Source organism: Molothrus ater, chromosome 7 (assembly GCF_012460135.2).
Source record: "Molothrus ater isolate BHLD 08-10-18 breed brown headed cowbird chromosome 7, BPBGC_Mater_1.1, whole genome shotgun sequence".
NCBI lineage: Eukaryota > Metazoa > Chordata > Aves > Passeriformes > Icteridae > Molothrus > Molothrus ater.
In genome coordinates, this window is record NC_050484.2 from 26,383,988 (window position 1) to 26,404,202 (window position 20,215).

A 20,215-nucleotide genomic window follows, 5' to 3' on the forward strand; every position below is an offset into this window, starting at 1 on the left:
TCCTGATTTTCTGAGGGATCTGAGTCTCTTACCTTGGAGACCTGAAATGAAACAGAAGGCAGCTGAAGTTAGTAGTTTCAGTGGTGAAAACTAATTATGAACGAGACTGGGAGTGGGCAGATATCTCTGACCTGTGTGACCAAACCCACTCAAAGAACACATATTTAGGCCCTGATGGAAGCAAGTGCATATGCATTTGCTCAAGTCTTCCTGAAGCCAGTGAGATTGAAAGCATAGTGTGGTAGGCTTTGATAGGCTTTGAAAGAGGAGACAATGGCTGAGGCAAAACAAAAGAGCATGCCATCAAAGGATGTAAAGCAAAGTGACAGGAAAAAAGTGACAAGCTAGGAAAATGTTCTTTGTTCCCACATTCTGAATGGCTGTGAAATCAGCTTTGTACTCATTAGAACCAATGTAAAGGAACTTGCTGTAAATGAAAATGAATGGGTTAGAGGCTGGTGTTTTGAGTTCAGATATGTAGGTGAGTGGCAGGAAGCTCAAGGAAATGCCAGACTCTGAGACACTGTGCAGAAGGAAGAATCAGGAGTCAGAGGTGGCCTAGAGGCAAAATCTTACAGTGAGGTTGGAGGAATCTTGAGGACCACCCCAGGTTTCAAACTTGGATAACAAACAAGATGCTATCCACTTCTACAGCATTTGGCATCATTTGCTACCTTCTAACCATAGCCAGACTTCTGTGAGAGATATTTGAGAGATAGACTGAAGGTTCTGTGTTGTTGGAGGGAATTAGGTCCAAACTAGGTCAATCTGACAGTAAAATGTAGGTAAGATTTAGTGGAGAGAAAGCCCAGAGGCTACTGGGCTTTGAATACAGCTTAGCTGTAGTGAACAAGAAGGAAGATGGAAAGAGTTATAGGCACAACTCGGATTTTGGGTTTAGAGGGAGACAGACCAGAAAAAAGAGGAAAAAAAAGAGAGAAAGAGCAAGAAGAGCAAAAAAAGTGGCTGTGGCATGGTTTAGAAGATGACTGTGCAGGAGTGAGATGACTGAAGGAAAGAGTAGTTGAAACTTCAGGAGCAGGGAGGAAGTTGTAGATGGGAGGTAAATGAATTAGCTTGTTTTTACTGTTTTCTCAAGGAAGAACTCAACAAGCTTGCATGCAGAAAAAGATATGGATATAGAATATAATTATGTGCATTCATATGCAACAGAAATCATGTACAATAACTGCAAGGTATATTGTAACTGTTTTAGTAGATAGTTGTATATTAGTTATAACTAAATGATAACTGTAAGTACAACCAGATGTATGTGTATGTGTATATACACACATGCTCCTGTACAAGAGTTCTGTCCTGAAGAATTGATATGAATCCTTTGCATTTTGTCTTAAATTAGAAACTATCACAGAATGAAAGCAAATAAGGAGGCAGGATTTACAGAATCTTCTCAGACTAACCTTAATGACTTGAGTCTTATGTAATGAAATAGTTGAAAGGATCTTATTGTGTCTAGTGGCCACATCAGTCACTATGCCCTGAAGTCTGGTACAGCCTCTGAAAATCTCTGGGGGCTCAACAGATGCAAATGCAGTTTCCAGTGCTTGGGCCCTGGCCTGGCTGCCACCACACACAGTTCTTCTGCTTCACTTGTTCAATTCCCCTGAGCCATAGCAACCTGCTGACATTTGCTACAAGTTCACTGATGGCCTTTGTTTTGTTCCAGTAAGTTTTGGGGACGTGAGATATTCTGTCTGGCTTGTCAGCCCAGCTTGTTTTGTATGTGAAGCAGACACTGCAGGGCTGCAGAGGACCAGAGCTCCTCGTATTCCCACTCTTTGGGCTGTGGAAGACACCACTGCTGGGGTTGAGATGGGAGGTTTTCCCCTTAGCTTTTTTAACAAGAGAATGAAATAAATTACAGTGTTGTTTCTTTCCTTTTTTTGATGCTGGCAGCTGCTTACCAGATCAAGAAACGAAGTGAGTTCTTATAGGCTACAATGTGAAGATTGCATGATATTCTGTTGGTGAATGGTTTTATAATTTGTCTTAGTCATCAAAATACTTGTAGCGCAGTAGACATAACTGCATAGTGAAAGAATGTATATTCTGCAACATTGCTATTGGCAGGACATAAACACCTGTCCTGAGTCCTTAGCACAAAAGAAAAAAATATGGAAGCTGGAAGGTAAACATTAGTTTTGTTGTCAGCAGAGATAGTCATGCTAAAATTTAATCATAATAAATGCAGATGTTTTGATTTGTGAGGGTATGGCAGACCAACTATTAATAATACCCTGATACATAGGTGCACAGAGGATCAAGGTGCTGATCTAGTCTAACCTTCTCTATAATACCATTAGAGGACTTTCCTGTACTTAAACCCATCTTGTACTTAAAACTCATGTGCTGTGATAAGTCACACTATAGGACACCTCCTGAAAAATACCTGAACAAAATGTCAGCTCTGCCATGCTAGAAAGTCTGGCACCAGCCTGAATCTAGTGCTCTTTTCTGTTGAAACTGGGAGCCTTTTGTTTCTAATCTGAATTTCTCTAGTTTAATATCTGTCTCTTAGCCTTTGTGGTTGTGTATCTCTTAATATTACTGATCAGCTCATTCTGCAAGTGCCTCTCTGTTGACCTCTCTTTCATTTTTCTCATGTGTGGCACAGGAGCCTTGGCAGTTTTCATCTCTCTGCTTGGGCTGTGGGCACCAGAACTGCACATACTGTCAGTTCAGGGTTAGGCAGAGAGGCATTACAGCCTCCCAAACCCTGTGTATACAAACACATATTGCTTTAATAGTTTTAATGTTGGTACCCTCCATGGAGCTTCTCAGCCACTGTCTGCCCACCATAAACTTCAAGTAATCTCCGGTCAGTGTTTCTCAGACAGTTTTCATTTTAATCAATTATTTTCCAGATGTGTGGCCTTGTATGTGGTTGCTTTAGAACCTATAATCTTTATCTAGGCCATCTAGGCATGGAGAGCATCTCACTGGTATAAAGCAATCATCTTTATTTACCATGTCAACACCCATTTGTCACTGACAGACTTCATGGCTCTGTGTTTGTTTCCAGTCCCTGATACACAAAATGATTGTAACTCTCCATTCATGTGAATGTTTCCACCAGATTCAGTAATACCAGTCAGGACTAATTTGTGTATTAAAGGAGCTATTCCACTTCTTGTTTATTACTCATGTTCATAGTGTTACAGTCTACACAATTAAGGAATCTCTTCTCTTTGAGTCCCTTGGTACCTTGATTAATTTTAATCTTGACATCTTGATTTCTGGCTAAATGAGTGCTCATTTTCACCCTTGTCTTTTGTCATTAGCTTAATACCCTCCTGAATACTTTAGCCTGTCTCCTGAAAGACTTATTCCCATCCACTGTAATGACAGCCAGCCACATTGTACAGTTTCTTTTCTCTGTAGAAGATGGACCTGCACTGCTGAAAACACAGGGGCTCTGCCAGTCACCACTTACTTAACTATTAATTTCTGGAAAAATACATAGCTTTGTAACTTGAGTCACAGCTCACAGAAATTGAATGCTCTTCAAAGTATTGATTTCATTCTTCCTCATGGAATGTTCCTTGCAAGGATTTTTGGTTCTCCTGGAATTTTTGTTCACCAGCATGCTTGTGTTGTTGCAGACTAGTCTTTGTTGTGGTTCATGGGTTCATCCCATATAACTCTGACCTCTCCTACAAAAGCAGCTGTCAGATATTGCAACAGTTTTGGGTTTTTCAAATGCTAGTTGTGAGCATAAGGCTGACCTTGATGACCTCCATGGTCCCTTTCCAATCCTAGATAGGTTCCTTTGAGAAACTCTTCTGCCATTCTCATCTGGATGAATTTTTCTCCGTTCTCCTGTTTATGAACTGCCAGCCATTTTATGTGGTCTGCATCCTGCCTCCAGCTGGCAACTGGAGTCTTATAAAGACAATATGTGAAGTGGAATAAAGTGTGGAATAGCAGCTTGTGTGGTGTATGTGTTCAGCAGAGGAAAATGAGCCAACTGAAGTGTTGCTTTTTTGTTTTTAATTACATTCTTGTTGCCTTCCCAGGCTTCTCTCTTCTGCATGCTTACATGTGTGCCTCTGGAGGGAGAATTCAATAGGCTGATGAACAGAACTGTAATGTTTAAAAATAAACCAAAATTTTGCAATGAAACATGTTCTGAAAGAGCCTAGTTGCTATAGGGATTTTTGCAAGGATGCAGTCCTTCATCTTTCATTGCTCAAAATAAAGATTTTCATTTCTTGAGCCAAATGAGGGGTTTCTTATCCAAGCTTTGGAGCCTGTTCAATGTCATCTGGATGGACTAGCCACTACAAGACATTATTACTCATCCCACCCCTACATAAAGCAAACCCATTAAACTTCAGTCCATGTGGTTTGTATTTGGGGTTTCATTCATGAGAGTTGAAAGTGCCCAAACTACTGCAGCACGGAAGTGAAACCCCGAGAGGATTCTCCTTCAGTCACCACCAAGCCAACAAAACATTCACTTCTCAAAGCCTCCCTTGAATCCAATATCAAGGCAGCTCTTCACCTGTTAGCCAATCTCCTGCGCTGACCCTTCTCTGCTCTGTGGAATCTGCATAAACATTTCTGCTCAGAATCAGTTTCTGCTCCTCTTGTAGTATGTGCAATTTACTTTTGTAGTACCTTTTACTCATAAAACCTGATGAAAAGTCATTAGGTTACTAGTGATTTGCAATTAGAGTCTAATTTTGTTGTTAACAGTTTAATGGTCCTCCACCCTGGTCTTCATGCAGTCTGTCACCCACCCTGTTTAGCTGTAACCCACCCTGGTGTGGCTGCCAAGCACCACATATGTTTTCTCTGACATGTTAGTTATTAGCAGTTCCTGCTCTTGTTGGAGCATGAGAAGACTTGATGAAGGGGGTGTTTGGGGGGTGCTATATTGCCTTTTTTTTTAGTTTTCTATTTTGGTGTGTGAAGGTTCCCTAAAATGAAAACAATACTTCTTCATTAGATACGTGTGTGCACACATAGGTAGTATTTGTATTTTTGGTTCTGTTTTTGGAAAAAAACACAGTTGTGTAACGGGAAATTGAAAACTTCTTTGGATTTACATCAAAAACACAAACTTAGACAACGCTTTGCCACAATTCTCTCACTCTTACAACAAAAGCAAACAAATAAACAAAACCCAATGAAGATTCATGGACCAGTTATAATGGTGACGCATCAGTTTTAAGCAATTTTTGTTTACCTGGTGCCTCCTCCCATATTTTTTGCTGCATGTTAATACAGCGTCTGACTACAGGAGTGTCTTGATTATCTTCTTTGACGGTTTTTTCACATGTCGGAATTTGCTTAGTGGAAATTTTCTCATGATAAGACATGTAGGATTGGTTTTGTAAAATTACAAGCATGACTTTGTTTTCCTGTTCTACCACAAAAGACTCTTCCCTCCAGCCCCCACTCCTCCATCTTCTCAGCTCTTCCAAAGTAAGAAACAAAGATAACTTCTGAGGGAAAGGAGGGAAAGTCAGGTACCCCAGCCTGCATGCCTCAGCATGGACCAGTGCTGATTCTGTGTCTGGCTTTGAGCTTTTATGTCTGTTCGTTTGTTTTGATGATGTATTGTGATTGTTTTTAACCCAGCATCTGAAAGATAATTTTTGTTCAAGGCTCTAAGTTTGGCAACTTGGAAATACACTGGAAGTGGGGAAACGATTCAAATGTTCTGCTGTTTTATAAATCATACTTGTTTGTAATGAAGCAGCAATATTAAAGTGACATTAGTGTTTGTGAAAAATAGGAACATCAGGCTAAACCTGAAAAACGGCTGAAATGTTAGTTCCTCTCTTTAATATCATCTCCTTTCCAATAAATGCAGCCTAGAAAGTAAAATGGCTTTAGAAAGGAAAAAATAATTTATGTTGCAGTACAGTGTCCTCAGTGCTGTCATTTGGTGCCACAGAGCATCCTAGGATAGCCTGGTCTGTGGGGCCATTCCTGAAGACGTGTCTCTCCCACAAATGCTATGCCACCTCTGTCAGCCCTGCCCAGGACCCGGGGGCCCAAGGGCTGGCTGCCCCTCTGTGCATGCTGGCATTGCAGCCTTGCTGCGTAGCACCCATCAGTGACTGGCTCCTGCTGGAAGGACTCCCAGGAGCTGCTGAAGGCTGGTTCTTGAGCAGGTGGCTGAATATTTACAGACAGTCCATGTGGTGATAATCTCTGAGTGCTACCACTCTTACTGTCCTTGTGTGATGTTAGGGGAAGGCTGCTGTGGTCAGTGTCAGCGTAAGTAGGGTGGGGCAGCACTTGTGACTCTTTTTGAGATGGTTTCCTTTCACATGGCTGGGACCACCAGAAGCAGTCAAGTCTTTTTGTGCCTAGACACAAAGTCTTAGGTACTCCATGTACAAAGAGTGATGGAGCAGGCTGGAAGGCTGCACTCTTTGAAGCTGTTTGCCGGGCATATTTCTTCTATCAGAGAACCTTGCATGTCACTTTTCTTCCCTGTGTCTCTCTTCCCTCTGTGCCCTGCCTTCCTGTCCTGTCCCTCCCATGAGCAGATGTCATGTTGTGCCTACCCCTGCCCCAGCAGTGCATGTATCTCCATCTCTTGAGGAGCCAGGTCTGCCTACAGTCTTGCTTCTTCTTTTCTGTTCTTCTCTGTTTACACAGGATTTGCCATTGTCTGTGCTTCATTCACTCATACTCCTCAGTAATCTTTAAGGTCATCCCCCTATCCCCTTATTTCCTATTTTCCAGGCCCTTGTCCATCTTCAGGAACTTACTGCTCTTTCCACATGCATCCAATCATCCTTTCAAACATCCCTCCTTCCCTCATGCCTCCTTCCTACCCCGCACTTTTCCTTTCTTTACCTTCCTGGACAGAATTGTGCCTGAAATATCCCAGGACTTGTGGAGCTGGCTGGAGGTGATGTTACTACAGTACAGAGGGACCCTACCAAGCCCCAGTCAGTTCTGGGTGCACTTTGACCCCTCCCAGTACTGCAGAGCAGCTTCTTCCTCGTGCTTTTGGTTTGCTGTTGCCATATGGAAATGGCAGATGGTGTTGATCAGGAAGTTAATCTAGAAGTGTATCCGTTTCATGCCGTACGCGAAGGATTTGTTCATTAAACTTAGAATTCTAATTTAAAGCCAATTAACAGAGTGATTTGAAGAGACTTGTTGTTTTTGAAGTTCAAAAGAGATGCTAAGTCTCTGATTTCAGCCTTTGTACATTCCAGAACCTGTATAACTATTGCAGTTTTGCCAACCCTACTGGGGGTATTTTTTGTCTCTTTTTCCCCCCTCTCCTTTTTTTTCTGTTTTTTTTTTTTTTCCTTTTCATTTTTTGGAGTGATACAACTTTTACCATGGGCTGGAACTGTTGGGTCAAGCTTTCTCAGATTTCTCAGCAATTTTAGCCTTACCTTTGGGAGTAGGCAGGCAGAACTTGTGTGTCTTCCTATCCTGTTTGCTGCTAGCACAGCTCCCTCCTCCTCCCTTTGGCAGCCTGGTATTACTCTCCTCTGAGCAGGAGTCAGGGTAAGGGGTAGAAAACCAGCATAGCTCCTGAGCAGCTCTGTGCCCTTCTAGCCCTGCTTCTGCCAGCATGGGTTTGTCTCTGCTTCCTTTCATCCCAGAAGCTGGGAGGGACCCACCACAGAAGGTTTTTTTGAGGGTAAGGGGCAGGAGTGGCTCCCAGACAGAGAGCTACTGCCCCAGTGTACAGCTCTAATTTCCATGTGTAATCAACCCTATAGATTGGCCCAAGCAAACCATTCCTAAGAAATGTCAAGATGGGAAACCTTGTGTCAGGAGTACCTCAAAAGTGATTAGTTCTGAATTAATATTTATGCTGCTTTTACCTGAGATTGATATTCTGTAAACAGTTGTAGGTCCTTCAGCAGCAGACAGCCTGTTTGGATAGTCCCAAGATTTACTAGTGGCATTTAGACAGAAAAAACTTTCTTTAGTAATTTGAAGCATTTGCTGATATAAAAGAAAATAGAGGGGTCAAGTTTTGCTGTGGTACAGAGCCTATGACTTCACCAGGTTAACTGCTGCTACTTCCATGTAATTGAGAACATAATTTGGCTCAAACCCTGGGAGACTGAAAAGGATCACAGCAGCCACTGTATTAAGTCAATGTTCAGAGCAGTTGGCTCACACTGAATTTCATAAGTGGATCATGTATTCAGAAGGCTTTAGCTGTATGATACAGTCCACTGAAAAGAAGAGATGGTGGGAGTGTGTCCTTGTTTATCTTCACTAAAGCAGCACACCAGGAAAAGCTATCAGACCTGGGATTGTACCTACATAGGGCTGATGTGGCAGAATTTATTGTCTCCCTGTGGGTGCCTGAGCACAAACCTGGCAAGAGCTGTGCAAAGCTGCCCTTGGTTATCCCAGCTCCCATCAGCCTTGCCAGGAGCCAGCAGCAGTGGTAATGGACACTGGCTGTGGTGCTGGTGTCAGCAGCCAGCACACATCCAGCGTGTCCCCTGGAGGTGACGCCACCTCACTGGCACTGCTAGGGCTGTGTGTGGAGAGGTCAGGTGGGGGTGAACTCAGAATGAAGAGAGAATACACACTGGTCTGAGAAAGCCCAAAATATTCCCAAAAAGTGAGATGGCTTCTGGAAGCATGCTTTGGAAATCCCTTTCTGCCCCTTGCATGGGGCTGCCAGCCTTGAAGGTGGCACTCAGGATTGGATCTGAGTCTCAGTGTCACTGGCAGTGTCTGCCCTCTGCCAGAGAGGATCACTCCCATAGTGCTGCTTGCTCTTTGAGCAGATATAGGCAAAATTGGTCATTCATTTGTCACAGAGAAGAAAAAAAAATGTTTTCTGCCCTGTCTAGGGGAGGAGAAGGGGGTTTCCTGATGAAAGAACAATCCTGAAGAAGGAAATAATTGCCTTTAAAAAAAAAAAAAAAAAAAAGGGTGTGCAGAGGGTATGGCTGATGAGTATCTGTTCATTCCTAAGTTTGCCAGCAGTCCTGCTCAGGCTGATGCCCTCCAAAAGACACAGGCATTTTCGGACAGCACTTCAGACTATTCCTCAAGCACTTGGCGGGAGGGATTGTTTTATTAGGAAAGTTTACGGCTTCTTGTTTTCCCTCAAAGGCAAATGTGACTTTGTTGTTTTTAATTCTGTTGGGATTTCTCCCTTTTAATATACAACACAGCTGTTAAAATAGCTAGGGTTGTCTAGGGCAAATCATATAGCACTTTCCTTGTTCAGATCTCAGATGGCTGCCTTTTTAGTGTCACTGCAGAATTATATTACAGGGCATATGAATAGTGCTGGTATTAGTGTCAAAATCAATTACCCAGTCCTCCTCCTGCAGAGAAAGCTACAAACCTTAGGAAAAATCTGAGTAATCCATTCTGGTTTTCTAATTCTGAGTAATGACGGAGGGCAGAGAGTTGTGCTTGAATAAGTGCATAGGGTCTTTCTCTGTATAGTCACTCCTAAATGCATGCTCTTTACAGGAAAAAGCAGGCTCCCTGTGAAACCCTTTTTCATGCCAAATGGCTCACTGCTAAGATTAATCTGTCATTGAATTTATAAATTCTGTGTGGCACAGAGCAGCAGAAAAAGTTTAGCATCAAACAGAAAGCAAAGTATGCATTGCTTAAAAAATGAATGTTGTGCTCCTGGATAGTGTGGATTGACTGCCTCCACCAATATATCTTCTTATACTGGTAATAAAAACACTTCCATAGCCTTGTGCCTCAAAGGATCTCAAAGCACTTTGCAAATAGGGCAAAGTACTATTTCCTATTTTATGGCTGTGGAAACTGGTTGCAAGAGAGGAGTTAAGCTTTTTGCCCAGGGACACTGAGGAGACTGTATAGCAGGTCCATGATGGGGACCTAAATCTCCAGAGTTCCAGTGCTGTGTCCTGGTCACACATTGCACCACAGGGAAGGCTGCTGGCCACCAGCTCTTGGCTGCTGTCTGTGAAACCTCAGAAGGTGGGGTATGAAATCAGTGTTGGTGCTCCTTTGCTCACTGGTCTGTGGGCAGAGGTGCTGAGCAGAGCAGGATCTGGCAGGAAGGATGCTTGTGTCTTCCTGGGCTGAGATGATCAGCTCTGGCTGTGGGGTGCTGTGAAAGGAAAATGACTTTTAGTTGCTGCTGACTTGGGGAGAAGCTCGGAACCTCACAGTCAGCCTGCTCTGCCCCAGGCACCTTTACAAAGCAAAAATAATTATAGATTTATTACCCTAAATCCTGTAAAATTAGAGTAGTTGCATTATTTATTTTTTTTCTAATCTGGTATTTGAGGATTTACCTGTTTAATACAACCACTTATTACAAACACTTGAATATTGTTTTAAATTCATAATTCATCTGTAAAGAGAGCATTACAGCTGCAAAGACCAGATTTTCAAATACAGGCATGATCTCCTGTCACATTCCAGTTGGATAAATGACACATCTGAAAAACTGGGTCCCTATTGAGGTGTCTGTGGCAGGGATGTAGAGATTTTGCTTCAGGCATCTCTGGAAAAAAACCCATGGCTCTTATCTGCATCTTTCACAGAACAAGTCCTGTTACCAGTTCCTTCCTTCCCCTCGATGGCTGCTGAGCTTCGCAGTGCCCGAGGATGCTCCCTCACCCCCAGGGCTGCCCCCAGGGTCAGGGTGCCCAGAGAAGGGGGGTTGGGGTGCGAGGGCCAGCGTCTGGTTTCAAACAAAAGTGCAAAGCCTTGAAAGGAGGGACTAAGAAGAAACAGGTGGGGGGTTAGCCATGGAGCCTCTGAAGTTTATTTGCTTAACGAACAGAAGCCCAGGCTGTCAGACCTAGGTCAAATACTCCTGCAGTTCGGGTGTATTTATTTCATACGTGGCCTGTAACCCAACCTGATTCCTGGATTAAACCACTGTAAAGTCCTGGCCCCAGGAACACATCCCATGCTTGCCATCAAGCCCAGCACATGCCGGGGCAGGACCTTGAGGGGCCACCTCGGTGTTCAGCGGAGCCTTGTGTCATCAGTAAAGCCTGTAATTGTGGGTCCTGTCATTTCCAGTGCAAGCTCTGCAGTTTACAGCTGCACACTGTGACCACAGATCCATCACTTCATTGTCCCATTAACGTGAGCCACGCCTGAAGGCTCCTGGGATGAGCTGCTCAGGCTGCAGCACACAGCTGCTTGGTGGGACACCACTGTCCCAGAGCCCAGGCAGTGGTGACAGTTCTGCACAGCCACCAGGCACCAGGTCCCTCACAGGTGGGAACTCCTGAAATCTTTGTGCTTTCAAGTTTTTAGGAGAGTTCACCTTTTAGTTCAATATTTTCAGGAGTCAGTCAGTCCTTCAGAGCAAAAGGAGGGAAGTTCTGAATTGGCACAATGGTGGTAAAACTACCCGCGCACACACACAAAAAAAATGTTCTGGTTTCCCAGATATTTCCCCAATCCCATTAATTCTAGTAAGGCAAACAGCCAGTGTGCTCCAGAGTATTTCATGAGATGAAAAATTTGCATTTGAAAATTTGCATGTGAAAAATTGCAGATCTGCATTAAAATTAGAAAGGAAAGAGGAATTAGCAGTGGGTTTTCCCAAGCCCAGCCTGAGGCTGATAGTGCCAGGTAACTGTGCTGGTTACCTGCAAGGAGGAGTCAGGTGGAGACGTGAAATCAAACGAGGTAAAATGAGGGGAAAAAGTATTTGCATTCAGAAATAAAGTATGCCTCTTCATTTTAGAGAAACCCTGTTTTTACAGTAGATTTTGGATACCCAAATGTTTGCTTTTAAGTCTGAATCGTGCAGAAAAAAATGGTCAACAAGTTCAGGAGCTGCTATGTTTTATCAACCTAAGTTTAAAAACCTAGGTTATTTGTATCTTCTTGTTTTGTGGATATTTCATGGCATTTAATTCACTATTTGTGGCTGATTTTTAGATGCAATTGGTCAGGATAGAAGAAGGTTTTTGAGAGAGAAAGGGATCAGTGTTTGTTAGACTTCACCAGTGAGAACTTGATGGGATATGGCAGACCTGCTATGGCTTATCTATAAGCATTGCTGAAAAGTTCTGATCATGACACTGTTTCCATATCAGCCCACAGCATAGCCACACACTGTGGGATAGAAAAAAACCCTCACTTTGAATATATGTTTATCTGTATTTTATTGGAAATTTTTCACTGAGTTTTTTCTTAGGATGATCTAGTCATGTATTCAATGGGCAAATCCATGTAATGTGTGCTAAATATTTGTATCTCACCTATCCTATAACCCTGGAAAGCCTTTTGGACCTGTAAACTTTACTGTATAGCCCAAGTTTAGCTGGGGATTGGTTTTTGGTCCTGATCTTTGTAGATCTGTGAGAACACCCAGTCCTTTACATGGCTGTGGCCTTTGTGCCTATGTTTGCTGGAGTTAGGAACCCAGGAATTCTTTGCTGCTTGCCATTTGCTTTTGAACTCTGCCAAACCATCTTATGCTTCCTGTTTTGTGAGTGGTGACCAGAATCTGGTTTTGTTTTATGTCCTGTAGGGTTCCTGAGCTGGAAGATGCCCGTCTAAGATGGAAACTTCTGCTTCAACAGCTGCTGGGAAAAAAGAAGGGAAAGGTGCTGTTCTGGAGGGGAATGGCTTTACAGAGACGGGGAAGAAACCCCCTCCTTTAGCAGCAGCGGGAGCAGCAGTGTCACAAGGAGGTACTTTGTTTTCCACAATTTGAAAGCAGCAGGGGTGTTTTTCATTAGACTGTAAGAATTTAATAAGTATGGTGGCATCTGTCTTCCTGTGAACACGCTGAGTTTATTGGGGTTCTGGGCTGTCAGAGGATCTGGAAGCTGTGTCACTGCGCGGCATCCAAACGTCACTGTGGTGTGATGGAGAACTGGGCTGGGGTGAGGGAGGGGATGGGTGGTGAGGGGTGGCTGTGGGGGAGTTGGGGCATCCCATCAATGCTTGCCATCAGCTGACTGGTGCTGCACATTGTTGGCAGCACTGTGCCCTCCACTCCTCCATGGTTAAAGAGTGCCTGGTGGGGCTGGCTGGAGATGGGGAGCACCTCGTTATCCTGGTCAGAAAGGGTTGTCATGTGCCAGCTGTGATCTGCTAATGAGCTAAACAGACTGCGTGGTCTTCAGGCATTGCTGCTGGGATTTCATGGTTAGAGAGGAATTTGGGAATGTCCAGACCCAGTGCAGGAATGTTCATAAAGAAACCCCTCCACTTGTGCTGTTCCTGTTCAAATCAGTGTGTTAAGCAAGATTTTGGTCTTGCTTCTGTTGAAGTCAACTGGGAAGCTCTTGTGGACACCTGCAGGCATGGAACCATTACTGGTGGATGTAACTGGTGTGCAGGTGAACATGCAGGGATGTTGCTCCTGCCTCCTCCTGCTTGCTGTGGCATGCAAAACCCACCCCCATCTCTGGTGCACGTGTGCTGGTGGATATCCAGAGTAGTGCCAGGGCCCATCATGGTGGCACAGCTGTGGGCCAGGCTGTGCCCACTGGGGAGCCACCATAGCTGCCCTCTCGCTGGGGACTGGTTGTCATCTTTGGACAGGGTATAAGAGACAAATTTAGTTTCCACCAGTTTGGATGTGACAGGAGACACCCCAGCTGTGTAAACTTTGCAGACAGCTTTTTTTTTTTTCCTTTTTGAAATACATGCTGTTGCTAGTCAGAGTCTACCTCAAAATGATCCTGTCCTCTCCCCTTCCTTCAGTGCAGGGTGGTTTTTCATCACCCCAGGAGAACAGAATGACTCTTCTGTGAGCTCCTCTCTTTCTTACTTAGATTGGCTGGAGAGTTTGAGTTTTTTGTTGCCTGAGTTTTGAAGATAGTTTCCGACCAAAAAGGCTTAAATCTGCTTTATCACTCCTTTTCCGTAAACTTTGCTACTCAGGTTTCTTTTTCCAATTGACCTGTGAAGATTCAGATGCACAGAATAAAGTAGGAGGGGCTAGTAATCTATCAGATTAGTTTGTGTGTTTGATAAACATTTTCTTAAAAGCAACCAAAAAGTCTTTTACAAAATTGTTTGGAGGGAAACGCAGTTTTGTGGTGCTGGATTGGTCTGAGCCACTTTCCTTGTGAGCACTGCACAAAGTGGCAGAAAGGAAGGCTTGCCAGGAAGCAGAAATAGGGGGGACAGCAATGTGCAGAAGCTTGGCATCCCCCAGCAAGTCCCTGAAGAAGCAAAGGCTGTAAGAACTACTGAGGCAGCCCACTTGAGGTATCACCTCAGTGACTGGCAGACCTGAAGGGTTGATTGGCCCCAACGTAGTCCAAGCATGTTCTAAAATTCACAACTCAGAGATGTGCTGTTATGAATAAACACCTTCTCCCCACTTGGCACTTGCCTTGGGAGCGCCTCCACTGAGGAAGCAGTCACAACCTTTCCAGAGATCCAAATGAGGATGCCCTGAGGTGGAGTGTCCATCAGCCCATGTGGCATCCCTGGAGACCTAATTGGTTTTTAAGCATCTAGTATAATGTGTTCTGTTAGCAGTGTGCTCTCACCTTTGGAAAAAAGTGATTTATGGGCTCAATATTTCTCCTTTTAGTAGGAGGAAGTGGAGAAGTAAGTTGAGGATTGTTTGAAGATGTCAGGGGAATTGTGATAAAAGCGTTGTGTAATGAGATGTAAAGAGTGAAATCTGTGTCATGCTGTGAGGAAAAGTGCTCATAAATGACCCAAAATGGCAGCAGTGGAGCAGAGTGTGGCCGGGCGCTGGCCGTGGGACGCTGCAGGTGATGCACGTGCTCTTGTGGCTCCAAGTGCTTCCCTTTGAACTCTGGCTAGACATAATACAAGCTCCTGAAAGCCAGCAGCATGCTTGTGCATGTGCTTGAAAGTAGAAAAATTGATACAAACTTGTCTTCTAACCTGAGTTAACTGCAAGGTGTGATTTAGCAGGTGATGACAAAAAGGCTGGGTAGAGATGAGACTCTACTTACATGGTATTCATGCTAATGTAACATGTTTCATGCCCTAAACTAAAGTAATTATTCACAACAGGCCAGAACTATGAGTATTTATGCTCATATTTTTACAGAAGAAAGCAAATGAGGCTTGGAGATTAATTAGGAAGTTCAGTTTGAGGAGGGCATCAGCTTTAAAGGGGGGGCCTCTGAGCTCCCCACCCTGCTTTGGGGCCGTACGGGCAAGTCTTTATTCTCATCCAAGACAGACTCTTGATTTCATTTATTGCAGAGGTTTTACTCTTTGTACTAGCATATGAGAAAGTGGCAGTGAGGCTCAGCCAGCGCTGCAAATCACCAAGCTGCTCTCCAGAGCCAAACAAATGTAATTTGCAACACATTTCTCCTCCTTTATTCTACTGAGTCACACAGAAGGAGTGCCATCATAGCACGTTTTGCATATTTCTCAGATCATAAAGTTTTCTTTTTCCCTTGTAGGAATTAATGGATTCATAAGGTTTTATTTCTAATTAATTGAGGAATAAACTGAATATTAGTTAAATAATTGAAGAATAACTATTTGATTATATTATTAGTTAGACTGTATTATTATACGATAATATGTTCAGTTTGCATTTCTAGTTCCCTTCCTTTGGGTATTTGTCCCAAATGTTTCCAGCCTCTAACAAATTAAGTTATGGCTGTGGGAAAAGAGATCAATATTGTTGATGCTGGCAGTAGAGAAGAGTCCTTTTGTACTAAAAATTTGCATCTCAGTCTTCTGAAGCTGCCATTTTAAACATCATCTGCGACAGTTTTTTTATAGTAACTCATTGATCAGATGTTCAGAAATTGGCCTCACAGATATGACATCAGGGAAGTCTCTCCTAATTTTCTGGTTTTCCATAAATCATGTTGGCCAAGGAGTCAAAGCTTCTCTTTTCACTTGCAGTAGGGGCAGCTGTGTACGTGTGACTGCGATGGAAAGTGTTTATAATGACATGTGTAGGAACTGTAGACAAGTTAGATCTGCAGAAGAGGCTCTTGGTTTTATTGTCTCTACTTCTGGAAGGGCAACATACAACTATTCAAGTTCAGAAAACCGTTCTGTTGAATGCCAAAATCCATATTGCTGTGTAGGGTGGGAGGGTTTGGTGCAGAGCACCACGGGTGAGGCTGGGTTTTGTCCTCCAGGCTGGCTCTGACACATCCTCTGTACCTACAGGCATGAGGAAGCCCAGGCACATGACTGTAGGGGAAATTTAAATGAGCCACTCTTTCAAAGGCAGAGATATTTAGGAAGATAGGTTTCTCATCTTGTAATAAAAATTAAATACAAATTCTCCTAAATGCTAACTGCTCAACTTTAACAAGGTCCAGAATGCACCTTTCCCTCTCCACCCCACCCTCTGCATGACACAAACTCCAAGTTCCCAAATTGATGGTGTTTATGTTTGAAACATTTTTCTGATGTCTGGCTCTGTCAAGACTAATTTTAGCATTTCTAAAGCTGAGTAAAAATACAGCCTCATTACTTTGATGTCAGAGCATAGTTTACTATTAGTATATTCTGGGGTTTATCATTTTAGTCATGTTTAACACAGCTACAGCAGGCATGCACTATTAAATCTGGCTTATTTTACATTCCTGTCCGAAATTATTTATTTGGAACAATTTCCTCTCTATCAAAAGACACGGCTAATGCTGAGTTTTAATGTGTTATTTACACACAAAATAACCTATTTACAACTCAGTATCTGCCGCAGGGAGAATGAATGGGGCAGTGCTCCCTTCATCCTGTTGTATCTGAGTTTAACAATCTGGATTGCTAATAGAACCATTTATCACAGGGTGGTAATTTATTTTATGTTAGCTGCACAGGTCTCCCTGCCTCTGATCTATGGAAATACTTTGTATATAATGAAGTTCAACAAGTCATTTGGTGTAAACATGGGGAAGCCAAGCTGCAGAACTAGTACGACTCTGGCTGTGCTTTTTTTTTTTCCAGGAGGTAACGACTCTCCTCTGATATTAAGGCTTCAGTTGATGAAATACAGCTCTTTGCCTTGTGTGTGCTTTAAAGGCAGAGTATGGGGCTTTTCTGCAGTGGATCAGAGATTGGGATGGAGTTTGCTCACTTGATTTATGGGCTGGCAGGAATGCTTAGTTCTGCAGAAGTAGCACACTCAGCCCTTTCACAGGCAGAGGAGAAGGGCAGGGAGCACCTCCCATTCCTCTCCAGAGGTCTTCCATAAGCAAGCCCCAAGTGGCATTGGCAGGGAGTCCTTGTGCAGTTCAGCTTGTCTTAGTGCTAGATTATGGGAAGACCATGTAAATGAGGAGGAGGAAATGCCAGCATCCCCGCACACCTCAGTGCACTGAAAAAATACATAGTCTGTGTGGCCCAAGACTCAGACAAATTAGAATGAGAACAGCCCCAATGAAGTCATCTCCTATGTCCACCCTGGAGGGGCAGGGATCTTCTTGAAGAATGTTTTTCATTCAGTTCACATTTTCCAGGAAAAGGAACATAACCAGTACAAGCACATTCTTAGTTTCCCTGCCCTGCACTGCTTTGCTGTGTACATCTTAAAATACTGAGAGATGTGTTCAACAGAAAAGCTGGGACTGGCTCCAGGGGGAGAGGGGGCAAGTGGTTAAAACTGAATGATGGGAAAGTCCTGTAATTCAGACTGAGAAATTCTCCTACTGCACAGACTTCAGTGGCCCCCACCTTGGGTAGAGCTTCAGTGCAGTGCTGCCACAAGAGCAGCAGCAGTCAAGAACTGTATTTCTTCTCTGACTTTTTCTGTCAGCCTTTCATGAAACTAATTCTCTTGGGTCCTGAAGTGTATTTCTTTGCTACTGTAGCCCTTCTGAGTGCGCAGATTGCCTACAGTTCCTTGTGTACCCACTCATGTCCCTTTGGGCAGCTGGATGTCTCAGATGCTCAGACTGGTGCAGTGCTGAGACTGTTCCCAGTCACAGGATATCAAGGACAGTGACAAGCTTGCCAGCTTTGTCTCATGCTGGTCACCTGACACCTGCTCTTTGGGATAGTTTAGAAGGATTCGTGTAGAGATAGATGAAGTCAAAGCCAGGCTGCACCATTTTTATGTTTCATGAGCAGTGTCTGGGGTGTGGGCCTGGCAGAGAGTACTCTGGGAACAGCAGGTTTAGTTCTTCAATTACAGTGGCAGAATTTTGATAATTAAGATGGCCACAAACTGTGCTACAAAAGCACGTTTTGTCTTCTGCCTGCCCTTTCTCTTCTATCCACAGCTTGCAATGCTGTCTCCCTAGTTTCTTCTTCGAAGGAGTCAGCCCAGGTAATCCTTTGCTTTGCTTAAATGTGTGATTGGAGTCTGACTTCTTGGTTTGTTTTCTTTTTTCCCTCATGGGGGAAAGTTCTTGCCCAGGCCTCTCTACTGACTTTGTGTGGTAGCCAACCCTGTGGGCAAAGGTGTGACCTCAGAGTGGATAACCATTAATGTTTACAGACTTTTTCATTCAAATTGTGTAGCCCTTAGATTATGCAACAGCTTTATGGTTGGACGTGATGATCTTAAGTGTCTTTTCCAGCCTAAACAATTCTATAATTCACAGCATCAGCTAGCATTTCCTAATTGTATACAGTTCCTCCACACTGTTAAAGTAAAAGTTCTTATAATTTCAGCTCGTTACAGATGCAAAGGTACTTTTGAAGACAGAGTAATTTTATTTCATCCCTAACCATACTGCCGGTTTGCATGCCAAGTTGAAAAGCTTTTATGACTTTAAAATAGAAAAGTAATTCTTCACAGGCTGGTTCTGGCATTGGTGATCCCAACCATTAAGCACCACCTGGAAGACCTTTGTATTTTGTGAGTGTATTATCTTACCATTAATAATAACTGTAATAATAATAACTTCTGCGTTTCTACTACTCTGTAAGCTCCATAAGTTTATTCTGGCAAATACTGGTAAGTCTTCTTCTCTGGGGACCCAGTTTAGTCTTCATGTAAGTGCCCTCAGAGGGTACCTAAATATAACCTTTATAACTGGTGCTAAACTTACCTATTGTGGATTGGTCCATTGTAGTCAAGTAAGAAAATCTAGTGGTGATAATGGATTATCTCCTGGATTGTCTCCTCTGCCAGCACGTCCCCAGAGCTTGAATTTTTAGTATCTCTGACAGCTTTTTGCTTGAATGCCTGTGAATTTGTGCAGGTTTTATAAATCAATTCTCCCAACAGCACCCATTAGCCAAGGCATTTGAGCCTTCCATAATCATGGGAGGACAAAGGATGGGAGTTATTTTGTCTAAGTTTGCTGCCTAAGTGTTAGGTGTCTAGTTTGGGATGCTTTTGTATTAGAGTGGAGTGAATCACATTGTGTCTGCTTTATTCCTTTGAGGGCTTCATGCCTGATTTAATGTTAGGTGGAAAAATCCCAGTCTTCCCAACTTTGCCAAAATTTCAAAGTGGGGTTAAAGTGAGAAACCAAGGTGGGACTAGATTCATATTTAAAGCCTTTCATTCATGTTCATCAGTCCATAGCCTGATGAGCAGTCTGGGAGCCCTGACTGCCAGCTCTGAACTGAAATCTCACCCTTGGCTTCTGAAGTTAGAAGCAAACTCAGCACCCAGATGTCAACACAGCCAGGGGGGCTGCTTCCCAGAGCTGCTCCTGCTTTACACCAGGGTTGGCAAAACTAGTGTTTTAACAGCCCATTCAGAGAGATGCGAGATTTAAAATCCCCACTAAAAATACAAGGGGAAAAACCATAGTAAATTCTCAAGGCTACAAAAAGCTCCTAAAAATAACCCAAATGGAGGAAGGCTATTAATGCAAAAGTAAATAATTATGTTAAGGAAAGCAACTAGAGAGGCCAGTTGTGTAAATCACTTTAAGGGGAACAAGCCTTAGATAAAATCCATCCTTTTATCACACAGATTAGGTCTACCTTTGGATGCTAAATAATTGATAGGGTTTGGCAGAGTGTTCCATGGCTGCCTGCACAGAGCAGTGGGACTGCTCCCGAGGTCAGACGAGTGGCAAAGAAAAATGTTCCTAGAAACGCTGTGCGTCCAATACCAGCACCAAGAAACAGGGCTTTTATTCCCAGCACCCCCTAAAGAAATGGCCTTGAGAAGGCATCCATACACCTTGCAGTGAAAAGAGGACTTGGCATTGTTCCTCACCTTGTTAAACTGCCCCCCATGAAATCAGGTTGTCTGTTTTCATGGTTTTGTGTGGTGATGAGTGAGGTGCAGAGGCCTGAGAGGATACAGCCAGTTTCACTGGAACTTTATTATTACAGAAGATTAATTATGCTGTATGGCGGCTTCTGGGAAGCCCAGGGCTTGTGGGGGGATTTC

General features: G+C 43.4%; 1 protein-coding gene across 1 annotated transcript in view; it reads left to right on the forward strand.

Annotated features, from left to right (window-relative positions):
* GLI2 (GLI family zinc finger 2) overlaps window positions 1–20,215 on the forward strand; it is a 187,534-nt gene that overhangs the window by 35,764 nt on the left and 131,555 nt on the right. The window contains exon 2 of the mRNA XM_036387227.2: window positions 12,473–12,635. Coding sequence (XP_036243120.1) covers window positions 12,503–12,635 — 133 coding nt within the window. The 5' untranslated portion in view covers window positions 12,473–12,502. The remainder of the gene's footprint in view (window positions 1–12,472; window positions 12,636–20,215) is intronic.